The 18526-nt window shown below is 47.2% G+C and overlaps 1 protein-coding gene across 3 annotated transcripts in view; it reads left to right on the forward strand.

Annotated features, from left to right (window-relative positions):
- Positions 1–2413: 2413 nt before the first annotated feature.
- LOC121551784 (platelet-derived growth factor subunit A-like) overlaps positions 2414–18526 on the forward strand; it is a 31955-nt gene continuing 15842 nt past the window's right edge. For 2 of the 3 annotated variants that reach the window (XR_006657809.1, XM_045210932.1), the window contains exons 1-4: positions 2414–3203; positions 4277–4376; positions 13986–14111; positions 15974–16161. Coding sequence is in view for 2 of the 3 variants with exons in the window: in XM_045210932.1 (XP_045066867.1) it covers positions 3141–3203; positions 4277–4376; positions 13986–14111; positions 15974–16161 (477 nt within the window). In the remaining variant the exon portion in view is untranslated. The remainder of the gene's footprint in view (positions 3204–4276; positions 4377–13985; positions 14112–15973; positions 16162–18526) is intronic. The other variant, XM_041864515.2, reaches the window with a different exon arrangement.

Genomic DNA, 18526 nt, shown 5'->3' on the forward strand with positions numbered 1-18526 from the left:
AGAAACAGGAGTCATCTCCTTACTCAGAGAACATGTCTTCTCCTCAGCCACGTCTTTATGGCCACAGGTTTACTGTGCAGCCAACTTCCATAAAACTATTTATTGGGGTTGATGTTGTTAGGTACACAGACCTCAGTTGCCAGTAAACATGTTGTTTAATAGCCCGTGGAGGGGGAGAGTGAAGGAGAGAGAGAGAGAGAGAGAGAGAGAGAGAGAGAGAGAGAGAGAGAGAGAGAGAGAGAGAGAGAGAGAGAGAGAGAGAGAGAGAGAGAGAGAGAGAGAGAGAGAGAGGAGAGACCTGCCAGCTGCCCCCCAAACTTCTTTCTACTCCCCTCTTCTCCTTTCCGTTCCTCTCCTCATCTCTCCATTCCCCCTTATTATTTTTCTACTCCCCTAATCTGTTCTGTGATGATCCCCCTCTCCTCCTCTCTCTTCTCCTCTAACCTCTCAGTTTCCCCCCAATCCCCACCTCTACTCCCCACCTCTACTCCCCACCTCTACTCCCCTACCTCTACTCCCCTCCTCTACTCCCCACCTCTACTCCCCACCTCTACTCCCCACCAACTCATCTCACTGAATGTGCAGGTCAGGAATCATTCTGACCTGTGACGTAATAGAGATGACCGTGTATGACCGTTGGCGACCACATGGGGGCTATATAAGGAACCTGCTCATCAGTCATTAGTCATATACCAGGACCCACCATCTCTCCATCTCTCTGGGCCTGCTTATCCAATAGAAAGCTATGGGGGGATGAGCAACCACTGCCATGACAAATATTATGGGGTAAATGTGCTGCACACGGCAGAGAAATAACTATGTTACTGTAGTAACCTAGAGTTTAACAACTGCAGGTCAAATAGTATGAATGCAAGAAGGTTGTAGTTTGGAATCCAAACTGAATATTGCCCCATTTCACTTTTTCTCCATTTCTATTTTTGTCCCTCTGTTTTCACTTCACTTATTCAGGTGAAATATTAGGTTGCGATATTAGGTTTATATTCCAGGCTCAGAAAGTTGCTCTGATATCAAAAGCCTTTTGCTGTGATGCAATCTATAGTGAAATTGGGGGCCACAATTTCACTTGAGTCAGTGATGTGAAACAAGAGAGATATTTAGTTTGGATTTCAGGCTGGAGAGAAGTTGTGATCATAAGGGCCACCCTGTTTATTTACCTTGTAAAGTGAAACAATAGGGTGAGTGATATTGTTTGTGTTTCAGGCTATAGGGAAGTTGTTCTCTGATACGAGCATTGAGGCCGAGGCCACCCTGTGTGTTGATGGTCACCTCTGGCCAGCGGTGGTGTGTCCAGTCCTGTAGGTCCTGAGACTTTAACCATGGCCCCAGGGGCTTTTCCAGCTAGGACCTCCCAAATACACCCCTCTACTCTAGAGTCTAATGGTGACTTCCTCTGAGCAAGTTTAGACCAGTCAGTCTCTTGTTAACCAGACAGTGGGTTGTGGGTTCCTCCTCTTGTTTAAAGGTCCAATGCAGACGTTTTATCTAAATATCAAATCATTTCTGGGTAACAATTAAGTACCTTACTGTGATTGTTTTCAATTAAAATGGTCCCCCCACAACACAATTGCTTCTTAGCAAAGAGCAAAGCAAGAATTTTGCTAGGACTATCTGGGAGTGGTTTGAGTGGAGAGGGGAAAACTGAAAATTACCTTTGTTTGGAACTCTCTTTCTTATTGGTCTATTAACTAATTTACCGCCTGGTGATGTAACCAGGCAGGCCAAAACTCCCTCCCACCAAAACAGGCTGAAATTTCAAACAGCTCCTACACTAAAAGGGCATTATCATAATTTTCACAATTTCACAGTATCATTCCAACCTCATCGTGTGGAAATATATATAAAACACTGGGCCTTTAAACTGATGATCTTACTGTCAATAATAGACAATATTATTATTATTAAGTCTACATCTGTTTTTTACGAAGCATGTGACAAATAACATTTTATTTTTGATGATTTGAGTGACATAGGCTTGGATAAAAGTTTGTTAAATGGATCATTCATGCATGACACCATTAAGACCTGTTGTAACAGTTGGTTTACTCTGTGTGTCATAAGGAAGATTGGTGATGGTCAAAGGCATGGGCTTTATCATCTACATCACCATTAAATATATATTTTTTAAAATTATGTTCAATACTTCCTTTTAGATTTAGTTAGTTAATATGTAGCTAAATCAATACATTAAATAGCCTTTGCGTGTGTTTTTTGTAGGTGACGTCATGGGTGGGGGTAGGGTTGGGAGGTGGAGGAGGGTATATTCTTAAATCATCCGCCAACCAATCAGCTCCCTGGCCTGGTGAATTGATGCGAGAGCACCACCGGAGCGCGAGGGGAGGCGCATCGGGCACGCGGCTCACACGGCTCCCACTCGAGCTCTCTATATTCAGCAGCTCGGGTGCGCTCGAGACTTTATTCACTCCAAAGTCCAACACAGAGACGGACCTGTCGAGCTCTCTATTCCCCACTGCAAGCTAAGCACTCACTGGATAGAACACACGGACAACTTTTTACAGAGCTATTTCCGCTGCTCTATTTTTGGTTTTCATTACGGGAACTAAACCTGGGATTGTACCATTTCAAAAAGACGCACTTTTTTTTTGTTGAAATACTGACATTTCATGGTTATTAATATTAATCGTATAAATAATCAAATGTGGGCATAGAACTCGAAATATCTGAGAACAAGGGGAACTGTTGCACATGTTTTCAAACTCTGAAGAAGACTAAACAAATTATTCGTTCTTGGGGGGTCGATAACAAGTGCAATGATTGTCAAGGTCTTCTGTTGGGATTGCCTTACTGCTCAACTGGTCTAAGGAGCCAGTCATGTCCTTTTGTCCGTCCTACTTCTGTCACGGAGAGAGGGCTCGGAGCGGCAGACGCGCACGAATGTGAATAATATTACAGTCAACTACTCTACTTCAAATCACTTCAGATATCCGCAGAGTTCCCCAAGCAAGTGTTTAGGAGTTGTACTGCAAGCGACTGAATAGGACTAATCACACGTTCCTCTCCCCAAGGGATGGTTCTTGATCATCCGCGGGCAGGAGCGACTTTGCGGCTCCTACAGCAGGAGACGTTTTTCTTGTTTTGGGGGAAATCGGAATTAAAGGGAGATGAGACCCGTACTTTGCTACTTCCTGCTCTGTACGTCGTACCTGCTGAATGCTGTTGCTGAGGTATGAAAGACATGAGGGCTTTTCGCAACCACTTTCTACGGGGTTGAATAGGAATAGCCATGGTGGCAGGCTGCAGTCAGGCAGAGTGCATGCCTCTCTCTTGCGCTGTCACACTCTGGCTGGCGCGGGGGTCGTTTTGCGGGGTTGAGGGGGTTGAGTGTGGGGGCGTATGGGTAGAGGGGAGTCTAGGGACTTCGGGGTACCGGTGCTGTCCTTAGCGCGCATTTGTTCTGGAGAAGGGGCTTTGCTGCACAGCAGTCGACATTGCTGCATGTTGTTTTACAAGCTGTGGGACACAACGATTTATAGACTTAACAATTTAGTAATAACGTACTTGTTACAAAGTACATAGGCCTACGCTATTTTGGATACACGTTATTTTCATTATGCAAACACATTAGGCCTACTTTTATTTATATTTAAAATGTTGTGCATTAACCATTTTGTGCTGACTTTGTGCATATTAAGTCATAAAAGCCTATTGGAATTTTGAGCTATTGAATCGGCAAAAAAACCAACAAACAAGAATGAAACCTGTAGCCCCAAGGCGACACCAATGTTTTGCAATATCAGCACCACCGCCACTTGCTTGCCATTTGAATACGTTGCATAGAGCGCTTTTAGAAACAAACATTGTAACTGCACCAAGAAACATATTTCACTTATTTTTGGCACTCGCTCCAAATCTGTTTAAGCATGAGCCAACTGTGACAATGTTATGGTTGAGCTAGCCAAACGCTTTCACGGGAACCACACTTGGGAGATATAAATAGCCTAGGCTCTGTCGCTGTGAGGCCGAACACTCCTACCAGCTTGAGAGAGAAACCTAGTATCCGCAACAAGTCACAAGTGCAAGTGTAGCGGACCGCCTGTGAACAAGACTCAAGACAGCCGAATATGCATGCTGTAATGGGCACACCTTTGCGTCATTTTTCCTCTCCATTGACCTGAATGAATAAGACAATAATAAAATATAGATAAGGACGCAATGTATGCGTCCTTTTACAGTCCACATGTGTCTTTAATCTTCATTCTAATCGTTTTGTCTTGATTGTGTGTGTGTGTGTGTGAAGGAAGTCCCACAGGAGTTGATAGAGAGACTGTCCCACAGCGAAATCCACAGCATCAGCGACCTCCAGCGGTTATTGGACTCCGAGATAGACTCCCCCGAAGGTAAATTCTGCCTCTTGATACTTTTACCCACACGAACTGTGATTCCATTCCACTGAACTTTGCTCGAACCCCAATCTATCGCACTGGGCGATACCAGAAAGGTGTTTACTTGTATTTCTAAGTCACTTAGAACGGTGTCATAAAACTAACTAGGGGAAAGAACGATACCGAATATATGAAGGTCGCACAGACGCAGTGGGCATTATTTGGGCATATCCGATTGGTTAGTGTTACCGATTCAACACCAGCAAATACATGTTTTAGTCATTCTCTTGTTTCACTGAGTGGGTGTTGCTGAAGTCTGTGGTGCTCTCCGTATCAGACTTACCTTGGGCTCTCAGCAGCCAGTCAGCATGCTTCTCCAACAACTGTTGCTATGAAATGAATGGACTGGTCAAGCTGCTTTCGGCGCCTAGCGCGTAAAGGCTCTGTGCCCCGCTGCCCGGCCCGAAGACATTTGGCGGGGATTCGATGTAGTAATTTGGGTCATTTTAATTAGATAGTTGAAAACAAACAAACTACAAGGACACGGAGCGTGTTTAGTCAGGGTCTCATGGAGGAAATGTTCCGAGGAAATGTTCCCGGATTTGTAGTCGAGGCCAGGGGGAAGGAGAAGGGAGGGTGGATGAAGGCCAGGTTTTCTGGAACAGAAAGGAGCGCATCGTACTTGGGAACTGATAAAGAAAACACCAGCGCGAGATAAGATGCGTCCGACTCTGGAGTGTACACATGTGACATAGAAGGTGGACTTTCACTGCGGTATTTATTTTCCCAGATTCTATTTAGCAATTGTCACCCGCAATATGCTGGCTTTATGGCACGTAGGGTGTCACATACCCCTGGCTGTGGCTGTAAACGGATAGGGACATGCGGCGCGCAGGACGGTGGCTGTAAACGGATAGGCGCATACGGCGCGCAGGGTGCAGTGAGCACCGCTTTTCTGCCGCAGTCATGTTCCTTGGAGGTGGTTGTCTCTTGTCGAGAGCAATCTAGCTGTCTGTCTCTGGGTCTTTTAACTGAGAGATTGGGTTACAAGGGTGCGCTGGCACAAGCTGTTTGCGTTCACATGAGCCTCTATTTACACAGGCCACCCGCCATATATCAAATCTGGGCTTTCCCCTAGTCTGGTTTGTGGATGGAAATGGGTAATTATATAATTGGCTTTAAACACCTGTGTTGGTAAGGGAAGGGATCCCTCATATGCCAACTATGATTACTATTAATCATATGATTCATGTTAGTACTATTGCTCCAATAAAAAATTGCTCTTATTAGCTAATTAAATAGCCAATGGGATTTTCATTGGTTTTACTTATATACAGGGTTCATTACATCACTCACACCTATATTGATGTACAGATACAGGCCTACCTCATTGGTTATTTTATCATTAGTCATAGTTGCATGTATGTTATTACTGATGTTGTCTGTTTGTTTGATCCAAATTTTAATATTGGCAAATTCAGTTAACTTTATTGAATCACCATTGGTTAAACTTGTATTGTGTCTCCCATCAGATCAACATAGCAATAACATTACATTAGATTATCACAACACACAAACACACCACATGTGGAATATAGCCAGGCCTACAGAGTGGAGTCTGAAATAGGAATCAGGAGGGCTGGTTCTAGCAGCTAGCAGCTAGCCTTAGCATGAGAAGAGGTGTTTATAATTGAATTAAAATGCCTCCCTTCAACAGTAGTACTCTGCCTGATTATTATTAACAGTACATACATCTGCCTGATGGGCCAATAGACTGCCAGGAAGGCCATTAAAAGACCTTAGATGCCAGCCAGAGGTGTATTTTCAGAGCTTTTGTTGTGAATGGCAGGACAGTAAAGTTAGTTACTGGGGAGGGGGACTGTACAAGGGACTGGGTCCTGCCTGTCAGAAAGTAAAGAAGGGGGGTTAGACAGAGAGAGAGAGACACAGGGAGAGAGAGAGATAGAGAGAGATAAAGAGAGAGCGAGAGAGAGAGAGAGAGATAGAAAGAGATAAAGAGAGAGCGAGAGAGAGAGAGAGAGAGAGAGAGAGATAAAGAGACAGCGAGATAAAGAGATAAAGAGAGAGTGAGAGAGAGAGAGAGAGAGAGAGAGAGAGAGAGATAACTGTCAGTTATCTATGTCTGTTTGTCCCATGGCATATGTTGCAACCATTGGATCCTAAACCCTTAACCCTCAGCCACTTCTTAAGCTCCTATACCTTGTAGAGACAGGAGTTCTCACCCTCTTCAACTGTGTTGAGCCCTGGGAAGAAGGGAGGGATGTGTCAGTGTCATTTAGAAGGAGGCCTTCAGGGCTTATCTGGTCTTGTTGTGTGTTTTATATGGGTCTGTCTGCAGTGTTGAGAGTCTGCAGTGTTGAGAGTCTGCAGTGATGAGGGTCTGCAGCGATGAGGGTCTGCAGTGATGAGTCTACAGTGATGAGAGTCTGCAGTGATGAGGGTCTGCAGTGATGAGAGTCTGCAGTGTTGAGAGTCTGCAGTGTTGAGAGTCTGCAGTGTTGAGAGTCTACAGTGATGAGAGTCTGCAGTGTTGAGAGTCTGCGGTGTTGAGGGTCTGCAGTGTTGAGAGTCTGCAGTGTTGAGAGTCTACAGTGATGAGAGTCTGCAGTGTTGAGAGTCTACAGTGATGAGAGTCTGCAGTGTTGAGAGTCTGCGGTGTTGAGAGTCTGCAGTGATGAGAGTCTGCAGTGTTGAGAGTCTGCGGTGTTGAGAGTCTGCAGTGTTGAGAGTCTGCAGTGTTGAGAGTCTGCAGTGTTGAGAGTCTGCAGTGTTGAGAGTCTGTAGTGTTGAGAGTCTGCAGTGTTGAGAGTCTGCGGTGTTGAATCTGCGGTGTTGAGAGTCTGCAGTGTTGAGAGTCTGCAGTGTTGAGAGTCTACAGTGATGAGAGTCTGCAGTGTTGAGAGTCTGCAGTGTTGAGAGTCTGCAGTGTTGAGAGTCTGCAGTGTTGAGAGTCTGCAGTGTTGAGAGTATGTAGTGTTGAGAGTCTGCAGTGTTGAGAGTCTGCGGTGTTGAATCTGCGGTGTTGAGAGTCTGCAGTGTTGAGAGTCTGCAGTGTTGAGAATCTGCAGTGTTGAGAGTCTGCAGTGTTGAGAGTCTGCAGTGATGAGAGTCTGCATTGTTGAGAATCTGCAGTGTTGAGAGTCTGCAGGGTTGAGAGTCTGCAGTGATGAGAGTCTGCAGTGTTGAGAGTCTGCAGTGTGGAGAGTCTGCAGTGTTGAGTCTGCAGTGTTGAGTCTGCAGTGATGAGAGCAGCCTCAGGGGCATGTAGGAGGCCCATGGTGGACGGGAGGGTGATTGTCTGTGTCTGTGGGTGTGTGTGTGAACATGCATGTGTGTGTGTTTTGGTGTGTATGCGCTTGTGTGTGTGTGTCAGTGTGGAGCAGTCAGCAAGGCGATTGTCTCTTCAGACAGGGTGACAGCTGAGATGACCTGTTGAAGTCTCGCCCCCCTGTCCCCCCTGGAGCCAGTCTCCTCTCCCCCTCTCCTATCGTCTTCCCCAGCCTCTTGGTCTGGTCTGTTCTCATCTCTCTCTACTGAAGGACTGACGGAAAGGGGAACCTGACTCTTGACATGAGGCCTGATGTGGATAGGTGGAGTATCTGTAGCCTGTATTCCTGGCTGCACTTCACTCTACAGGGAAAAGGTTGTGCAACAACAACCTGAACCTACAGCTCTGCCCTGCCTGTTTACCTACAGTTGGCAACAGTTCAGGGCTTGTATTCTCAAAGCATCTCAGAGTTCTGATCCAGGATCAGTCTTTGCCTTTTAATAAGATTATATGGACATGATGGACCTGATTCTAGATCGGCATTCCTACTCAGAGTGCAAAAACATCCTCCGTGTACAACGTAAAACACCAAATAATGCATGCAGAGCAGAATTAGGCCAATACCTGCTATTTATCAAAATCCAGAAAAGAGCTGTTAAATTCTATAACCACTTAAAAGGAAGCGATTCCCAAACCTTCCATAACAAAGCCATCACCTACAGAGAGATAAACTTGGAGAAGAGTCCCCTAAGTAAGCTTGTCCTGGGGCTCTGTTCACAAACACAAACAGACCCCACACAGCCCCAGGACAATAACAACAACAACAACAACACAATTAGACCCAACCAAATCATGAGAAAACAAAAAGAGAATTACTTGACACATTGGAAAGAACAAAAAAAAAAACAGAGCAAACTAGAATGCTATTTGGCCCTAAACAGAGAGTACACAGTGGCAGAATACCTGACCACCGTGACTGACCCAAACTTAAGGAAAGCTTTGACAATGTACAGACTCAGTGAGCATAGCCTTGCTATTGAGAAAGGCCGCCGCTTGGCTCTCAAGAGAAGACAGGCTATGTGCACACTGCCCACAAAATGAGGTGGAAACTGAGCTGCACTTCCTAACCTCCTGCCAAATGTATGACCATATTAGAGACACATATTTCCCTCAGATTACAGCGATCCACAAATAATTCGAAAACAAACCCAATTTTGATAAACTCCCTTATCTACTGGGTGAAAAACCACAGTGTGCCATCACAGCTGCAAGATTTGTGACCTGTTGCCACAAGAAAAGGGCAACCAGTGAAGAACAAACACCATTGTAAATACAACCCATATTTATGTTTATTTATTTTCCCATTTGTACTTTAACTATTTGCACATTATTACAACACTGTATATATACATAATATGACATTTGAAATGTCTTTATTCTTTTGAAACTTCTGAGTGTAATGTTTACTGTTAATATTTATTGTTTATTTCACTTTTGTTTACTATCTACTTCACTTGCTTTGGCAATGTTAACACACGTTTCCCATGCCAATAAAGCCCTTCAAATTGAATTGAGAGAGAGAGAGAGAGAGAGAGGAGGGATGAGAGTGAGTGGAGTCTCCTAACTAATGGGGGCAGTAATTTAGGAGTCATCAGAGGCAGTGTGATTCATGGCCGGAGACTGAGGAGGAGGCTGCTGTAGGCTGCAGGCAGCAGGCGTGTCATTACCTACAAGCCTTCACCTTACCTGGAGTAGACAGGGAAGAGGAGGAGGGGGGCTCCCTAGAGAGGTAGCGTTATGTCTTCCTCCCTCTCTCTCTCCCCCCTCTCCCTCTCTCTCCCCCTCTCCCTCTCTCTCCTCCTCTCCCTCTTTCTCCCCTTCTCCCTCTCTCTCCTCCTCTCCCTCTCTCTCCCCCTCTCCCTCTCTCTCCCCCTCTCCCTCTCTCTCCTCCTCTCCCTCTCTCTCCCTCTCTCTCCCCCCTCCCTCTCTCTCCCCCTCTCCCTCTCTCTCCCCCCTCTCCCTCTCTCTCCTCCTCTCCCTCTCTCTCCCCCTCTCCCTCTCTCTCCTCCTCTCCCTCTCTCTCCCCCTCTCCCTCTCTCTCCTCCTCTCCCTCTCTCCCTCTCTCTCCCCCCTCCCTCTCTCTCCCCCTCTCCCTCTCTCTCCTCCTCTCCCTCTCTCTCCTCCTCTCCCTCTCTCTCCCTGTCTGTCTTTTTTTCTGTCTTTCTCTTTCTCTTCCTCTCACTCTCCTTTCTTTTTTCTTTCTCCCTCTAGCTCATTCTGTCTGCTTGTGTCTTCATGCTTGCCTCTCTCTCTCTGTCTATCCATATCTCTTTCTCTCTTCTCCCCCGTCTCTGTCTATCCATATCTCTTTCTCTCTTCTCCCCCGTCTCTGTCTATCCATATCTCTTTCTCTCTTCTCCCCTCTCTCTGTCTATCCATATCTCTTTCTCTCTTCTCCCCTCTCTCTGTCTATCCATATCTCTTTCTCTCTTCTCCCCTCTCTCTGTCTATCCATATCTCTTTCTCTCTTCTCCCTCTCTCTGTCTATCCATATCTCTTTCTCTCTTCTCCCTGTCTCTGTCTATCCATATCTCTTTCTCTCTTCTCCCCTGTCTCTGTTTATCCCTCTCCCTCTCCCGCTCTAATCACTCGGTCTATCCATTTCCCTCCCCCCTCTCTCTTTCTCCCCCAGCCTGCTTTCTTCATGTAGAAAGGAAAACAACAAAAAGGTCCTTTTGTGATGCTGAAAAAAGCAGTAGTTAGTCCATAAAGGACTCCTTTATATGGCGTCTCCTTTTCTCTCGCCAGCCGCTCTGACAAGGCCTGTCTCCTCCCGGTGTCCATTGCCATGACGCCCTCCCTGCTTGTCTTCCTTCTTCCCTCCCTCCCTTCCTCCCCCTCTCCTTCCTTCCCTCCTCCCTTCCCCCCCCTCTCCTTCCTTCCCTCCCTCCCTTCCTCCCCCTCTCCTTCCTTCCCTCCCTCTCTTCCTCCCCCTCTCCTTCCTTCCCTCCCTCCCTTCCTCCCCCCTCTCCTTCCTTCCCTCCCTCCCTTCCTCCCCCCTCTCCTTCCTTCCCTCCCTCCCTTCCTCCCCTCTCCTTCCTTCCCTCCCTCCTTTCCTCCCCCCTCTCCTTCCTTCCCTCCCTCCCTTCCTCCCCCTCTCCTTCACTCCCTCCCTCCCTTCCTCCCCCTCTCCTTCCTCCCTCCCTCTCTTCCTCCCTCTCCTTTCTTCCCTCCCTCCCTTCCTCCCCCGTCTCCTCCCTTCCCTCCCTCCCTTCCTCCCCATCTCCTTCCTTCCCCCCTCCCTTCCTCCCCCCTCTCCTTCCTTCCCTCCCTCCCTTCCTCCCCCTCTCCTCCCTTCCTTCCCTCCCTCCCTTCCTCCCCCTCTCCTTCCTTCCCTCCCTCCCTTCCTCCCCCTCTCCTTCCTTCCCTCCCTCCCTTCCTCCCCCTCTCCTTCACTCCCTCTCTCCCCTTCCTCCCCCCCTCCCTTCCTTCCCTCCCTCCCTTCCTCCCCCTCTCCTTCACTCCCTCCCTCCCTTCCTCCCCCTCTCCTTCACTCCCTCCCTCCCTCCCCCTCTCTTTCACTCCCTCCCTGCCTAGAGAGAGAAAGGGGAAGAATAGATAGAGAGAAATTAAGGGGGGGTGGGGGTAGAGAGATAAAAAGGAAGAGCGCAAGGGATTGAGAGAGAGAGCAAGAGAAAGAAGGATGGAGGAAGAGGGAAGGGTAAACGGAGAAAGGTTAAGGGGCGAGTGAGAGAGAGAGAGACAGATAGAGAGAGAAGCGTGCTGGGAGTTCTGTCAGTGACCCACAGCGTTAAAAGGTTGTTAGGTGGAGACATCAGGCAGCTGTCACAACCTGTTTCACTGACAGAAGGGCAGACAGGACAGATCGTGTGTGTGTGTTAGTGTGTGTCTGAGTGTGTGCTTGCACGTCCTGCGTGTCCATGCGTGCATATGTGTGTGTCTGACTGAGTGCATATGTGTGTGTGTCCGCTTGTGCGTGCATGTGTGTTTGAGTGCCTTAGTGTACATGAACCTACTTGACACAGTGATACCTATAGGTTTTGTGTTATGCTAAACAGCAGGGAGACAGAGCTCCCAAGCAGAGCAGGTAAACACTAATCACTTCCTCTAGGGAGGGAAATATTTTCTGTGTCACAGCTGTCTGACTGGGATGGTAGGTACCCTAGCGGTTATAAGCGAAAGATCGCTGGTTCAAATCCCAGAGCCGACTAGGTGAAAAAATCTGTCGATGTGCCATTGAGCAAGGCACTTAACCCTAATTGCTCCTGTGGTCGCTCTGGATAAGAGTATCTGCTAAATGACTCAAATGTAAATGACTGACTAGCTGACAAGGAGACGCAAAGTCCCACTATCTCTCTCTTTCCGCTGCCTGGGCAATGTTTAGGCTTGACAAGGCCTCGAAAAAGCAGCATACACATGTAAATAAATAAGCAAACAGAGGTTTATATAGACCTTGTACAGGAGAAGAAAAGCCTTTCAAATGAGGGATCGTCTATAGCACAAAGGAGCTGGATAAGTGAAGACCTTGTGTTTACCTGAAGGCTTTGTCTAATGGTTGACTCTGGGCTTTACGTTGTTATGAGCATAGTGAGTCGAGTTCCGATGTGTGTGTGTGTGTTTAGGTTTCCGTTTTGTGTGTGTTTGGGTTTGTGTGTGTGTGTTCAGTATATGTGGACAGGTATTGGGTTGTGTCCCTTGAACAGGTGGGTTACCAGAGAGAGGACCCACCTGTTCTGTAAACAGTGTCTCAGAAAGCTAGCTACAGTAAACTGTTAGCGTTCAGTTAGCTAACAGCGCTGCACTGTACTTTGGCACCATGACTGTAATAAGGTGAGCTAGCTACAGTAAACTGTTAGCGTTCAGTTAGCTAACAGCGCTGCACTGTACTGTGGCACCATGACTAAACATAATTGCACTCAACGTAATTGTACACTAAAGTTGCCAAATGGGCAGAAAGTCAACATTTAAGTAAACATTTCCCATAAATAGTGATGTAAAACCACTAATTAGACTACTTGGCTGATGGGGGTTGATGACCACCTGTGAAACGACCACCTTGGTTTACATTACAAGTGACTCAACTGTTGCCGCTGCATTCCTGCTGTGAAAGTCTCCCCCTCCTCCTCCCCCAGTTTTTGGTAATGGGTGAATAAGACTGAGCATGTAATTACACACTAAGAAAAGAGGGTTCCTCAAGGGTTCTTTGGGAAGGGTGATGGTTCTATGTGGAAACATAATGCCTTTAATGAACCCATTGAGCCCTTCAATGGTTCTTTGCAATTCAGAAAAGGGTTTCTCTTTTAGTGATAATTAAAATTTAAGGGTGGTGGCTCATTAGAATATTTTGGTGCATGGTATGCTCACAGCTCATTTTGTACAACTGTGAGTGAGTGTCATTCCAGTTTATGTAATCTGTGGTGTTATGCCATTACGTTGTAAATATGACTATGGCCAGTGCCTTGTGAAAGACTCACATATGGCCTTATGTCAATTGAGAACTGTTGTCTACCTCAGTTGTCAGTTTTCTCCTCAGCGAGTCCCAGCAGTTCCAGGGCTAGCACACCTGATTCAACTTGTCAATTACCACAATAATAACACCTATGGAATTCAAACAATATAATATGGCTAACCAAAATAAAAACCTGTATGGTTCTTCAAACGGTACTACAAAGAACATTTAAGATTGATGAAGGTTCTTTATAGAACCATTCTCCATAAAGGTTCTATAAAGAACCATAAAAAAGGGCTCTGTATAGCCCCAAAAAGGGATCCGCTATGGTGGTTACAAGCCAAAGAACCCTATTTGGCACTATATAGAACCATTTAGTTTTTGTGTTTACATGAAGATCTATGGCATGGTTTGAAACATACTATCGATATCATGTTTACTGTAACCCCTACTGGAGGAGGCTTGTGGTCAACTGTTTTGCAGCCGAACAATGATGATGATGGTGATTCCTGTCGAGGTATGACATCATCAGCCGTCTGCCAAGACAATAAAGGTGGTTCATTTAACTCATTAAGCCGGTGACTAGGAATGTTTGTTGTGGAGAAGCAGGCTCCATAAAACATCAATGGAGGCAATTACGCAGTCTTTTGGTGAGGACCACACTAGCCACCTACCACAATGTAATTCACCTCCAATTAAGCTCTAGTGGGCTTGTAAAGTGACATTAACGTAGTCTTGAGTGGTGAAACTGTGCTGAACTTGCTTGGTTGAGTAAGCTTCCTTTCTCTGTGTATGTGTGTGTGTGTGTGTGTGTTTGTGTGTGTCGAGACATTGCATTAACACGGCTTCCTTCTGTTTCGACGAGGTGCGGAAAATGAGGTCATCGAGGAGACCAAGCCGATACAGAAGCATCAGAAGAACTACTCCCAACAGCACGGCTATTCAGACCTGAAGAGCTCACAGATACACAGCCGACGCAAGAGGAGCGTCGGTAGGTCTGCAACACAACACAATGCCACACATCATGACATTACAACACAGTACAGGATTCACACATACAGGCTATGTTTGATCCAAGGCATGACAATGAATGGATATGATGTTACGTTTTGTTTACTGACTTATAACGAAGACAAGACATCTATCTACCAAACAGTTAACCTAGGATTCATGGGAGATTATCGCTGGTGAGGAAAGGGAGGGGTTACCGGTCTAGGGGAGCCTATGATTGGCTGTGGCGTGTAGATCTAAGACACATGTCGGGAGGAGAAAAATGTATCCTTAAGTGAGGAAATTCCAGGCATTCAGTATTCATGTCTCAACTCGCCGGGCCTTGACTTATATTACTTGGGAGACACACGGTGCAATATCTGATAGAGGCCTAGAGAGGAGCATAGCGTGTAGCTTGTAGGGATGTGTGACGGACGGGATTCGAACCCGAGTCTTCTATACGACTGCATTAGCCCATTAAGCCAAACTCTTCAGGTACTCATCACACAAGAGGGCTCCGGGCCTTAGTTACAACCTGTAACTATGGGTTCTTCCTGGTTAGGTCATGTACCATACCAAGAGGATGAGTAGTACTGCAGATGTTTTTGGCATCCAAACAATCACTCACTCACTCACTTTACTTTGTGCACACGCCGCAGCAGCAGCACAATATAATGGTGGAATATTGTACTCAGTACTCTACTCTTTCTGTTGCATACCGCAGGATTCTCAGAGCATCACATCTCAAATGAATGGCTGGTCATGCCTTGCCTGCTGTTTTAATATATGTGCCAGTCACAGGAGATTGGTGGCACCTTAACTGGGCAGAACGGCCTTGTGTTAATGGCTGGAGCGGAATAAGGGGAAAGGTATCAAATACATCAAACACATGGTTTCCATGTGTTTGATGCCATTCCGTTTGCTCCGTTCCAGATATAGTTTAAGTATTCATGTCCTTTATCATAAGCCCTACATGCAGACATAAGGCTGTTTGGCCCAGTCTAGCTGCATTAGAGTGGAACAAAGGAGCAGTCTTTCTCTAGAATCTCCACTCACTGAGTTACTACCAAAACTCCTCAGGTCATAAGAAGAATAAAACATCTGTATGTGGATTTGTCATCTTGTCCTCTATGAATCGTCATGGATCAGCCTTTAGTGCTGGTTAGGTTTTGAATGTGGTTAGGAGCTGATCCTGAATCAGTGATCAGTGATGTAGATGACATACTTTAGTGTGCTCAGAGATCTCAGTGTGTGTAGGGGTAAAAGATAAGAATAGCATACATTCTGAGAGTAGTGTATCTTCCAATGGTTAGAAAACCAATGCACTGCTGATTGTCCGAAAGCCGTGGTTTATGAGACTGTATACCACAGGTATGACAAAACATTTATTTTTACTGCTCTAATTATGTTTGTAACCAGTTTATAATAGCAATAAGGCACCTCAGGGGTTTGTGGTATATGGCCAATATACCACGGCTAAGGGCTATATCCAGGCACTCCGCGTTGCGTTGTGCATAAGAACAATCCTTAGCCGTGGTATGTTGGCCATATACCACACCCCCTCAGGCCTTATTACTTAATTATACTACGTAGTTTAATTAAAGTCTCTCTCTCTCTTGCTCTCTCTCTCTCTCTCTCTCTTGCTCTCTCTCTCTCTCTCTCTCTCTTGCTCTCTCTCTCTCTCTCTCTCTCTCTCTCTCTCTCTCTCTCTCTCTCTCTCTCTCTCTCTCTCTCTCTCTCTCTCTCTCTCTCTCTCTCTCTCTCTCTCTCTCTCTCTCTCTCTCTCTCTCTCTCTCTCTCTCTCTCTCTCTCTCTCTCTCTCTCTCTCTCTCTCTCTCCCTCTCTTTCTCTCTCGCTCTACAGAGGAGGCGGTGCCTGCGGTGTGTAAAACGCGGACGGTGATCTATGAGATCCCGCGCAGCCAGGTGGACCCCACGGCCGCCAACTTCCTGATATGGCCGCCGTGCGTGGAGGTCAAGAGGTGCACGGGATGCTGCAACACCAGCAACATGCGCTGCCACCCCTCGCGCAGGCACCACCGCACTGTTAAGGTGAAAGAGGAACACACGCTTCACACACGCACGCATGCACACATACATACACACACACACACGCACACACACACACAATCACACCCCACACACACACAATAACACACACACACAGACACACAATCACCCCAAGCACACACACACACACACACACAATCACCCCAAGCACGCACACACACACACACACACACACACACACACACACACACAAACTCACACACACACACTCTTTCCTCCCATTCACTTGGGTAAGTGTACAGTAAATCATGCATGTTGATTACATACAAAGGGAGGGCTTAGGGCATGTTGTCTTCCTCAACACTCCTTCCTTCCCTCCCTCTCTCTATCTCTCCATCCCCCTCTACCAGGCATTTGGCCTTCTCCCAAAATGTATTGTATACTCCCACACTCCCTTTTAGCCCCCACTCTTCCACCTCTCCCTCCCTCCCTCCCTCCATCCCTACACCTCCTGGTTGGTGAGGGTCCAGGGTGTCTGTGCCAGGCAGGGAGAGACAGAGGGAGGGAGGGAGGGAGGGAGGGAGGGAGGGAGGGAGGGTAGAGGACTACAGCTAGGGCAGCAGCTGGAGGGTAGATCAAGGAGCACCAGCAGAGAGCGAGAACGAGGGAGAGGGGAATGAGACAGAAGAGAGAGAGAGGGGGGGGGGGGGAGATGGGAGAGAGAGAGGGAGGGAAAGAGAGAGAGACAGATGGGAGAGAGAGAGAGGGGAGAGAGAGAAGGAGAGAGAGGGGGAGGGAAAGAGAGAGAGATGAGAGAGAGAGAGAGGGAGGGAAATAGAGAGAGAGATGGGAGAGAGAGAGAGGGGAGAGAGATAAATATGGCGACAGAGACAGAAACAGACAGAGAGAGATAGAAATGCAGCAGTGTATGGTAAACAGGTTGTAAAGCCCAGTTGCCATCTGTGTGTCTTGACTGTCCAGCATGTCCCAGGCCGGCAGGCCACTGTCACAACTCTCTGTCTGTGTTCCGTTGTATGTGTTCCTGGAAGCAGGCAGAGAGGGAGGGAGAGAGAGGGAGGGAGAGAGAGAGAGAGAGTGTTGGGTGGGGGGGTGGTGTTCTAGCAGTATTTTACGGTAACCAACACTCCTTGTCATGGTAGTCTGAAAAACACCCTGCCTCTGTTTCTCCTCAGAGGAGACACCGCTGACTTCAGTTGAGATGTGTTCCCGGTCTATTTACACTTCAGCTTGTTACTGCTTCTGGTCCCTGTGTGTTTATGTATAATGGAAGCAAGCAAAGTACTGTGCGGTGTAGGATGGCTGGGAACGAATAGGGAGAGCATAGGAGCACATTCTGTTCTTGAATATCTCTTGAATGTGTGTGTGTTTGCTTATCTTGTGTGTGTGTCATGTCAGTGTGTGTGTATGTGTCAGTGTGTGTATGAGAGTGTCTATGTACTCTATCCATCGTGCTGATCTTGCCTGGTCACAGGCCGGTGAGACATGGTTATCAGCTGTCAGGCAAACCTCCATTGCTGCACCATGCCAGGGCTTCAGCTTTGGCGATACCGCCACGATAGCCGCTAGCCAGAGTAATAACAAAAATATCATCACCAGTTTCCTGGCACAGCAGTTCTGGCCAGTCAGCTCTCAAAGGGATAGGTGGACATTTTGTGTCAGGACATTGGCTCTGGGGTGCAGTTGCAGAAGTGGTCTAGCGTTTTCCATAGAGGACTAAGCGACTAGGAGGGACAAGTAAGCATTTCACTGTAATGTCTGCACCGGTTGTATTCGGCGCATGTGGCCAATAAAATGTGATTTGATTTGATTTGACAGGTGGTCCACTGTGGCTCTCAGTGGGCCTGGCAGGCATGAGTCATGATGACTGAGTGGCCTCCACTGTGGTCTCGCCCTCACCTGGCCTGTCTGCTTGCTTGTCTGTCTGTCTCCTTGACAGCCCACTGTGAGAGTGGTTATGAGGATTGGTGTGGAGAGAGAGCAGAAGATGGACAGAGGGTTGGGGATGGGACAGTTTTGTGTCGGCTATTCTCAGAATGCCCTCTCTTGTGGTCGCCCTCCATGTCCCCCTTCTGACCTCCAAAACTCCTTTGGATAAACTACCATTCTTCACACAACACAAGGACGGGCAGGGAGGGGGGAACCCTGGAGCCAGCCGCGGGCGGTTTTGTGGGGAAGTTTTTCAGTGTCGGACCAGGGAGGGAGCTGAGAGAGAGAGAGAGGCTCTATCCCGGTGGGGGAGACTCCAGTCAGCAGACATTCAGGATATTGTGTGTGAGGAACATTGTCTCCTCCTTCCAAGTTCCCCCCGTCTTTAGGAATAGAGCTGAATGGTGTCCTCTCTCTCTGCCTCTGGGTTTATTAGGAGGCAAAAGATTTGCCTGTCTCG

This window comes from Coregonus clupeaformis, chromosome 35, assembly GCF_020615455.1.
Source record: "Coregonus clupeaformis isolate EN_2021a chromosome 35, ASM2061545v1, whole genome shotgun sequence".
Taxonomy (NCBI): Eukaryota; Metazoa; Chordata; class Actinopteri; order Salmoniformes; family Salmonidae; genus Coregonus; species Coregonus clupeaformis.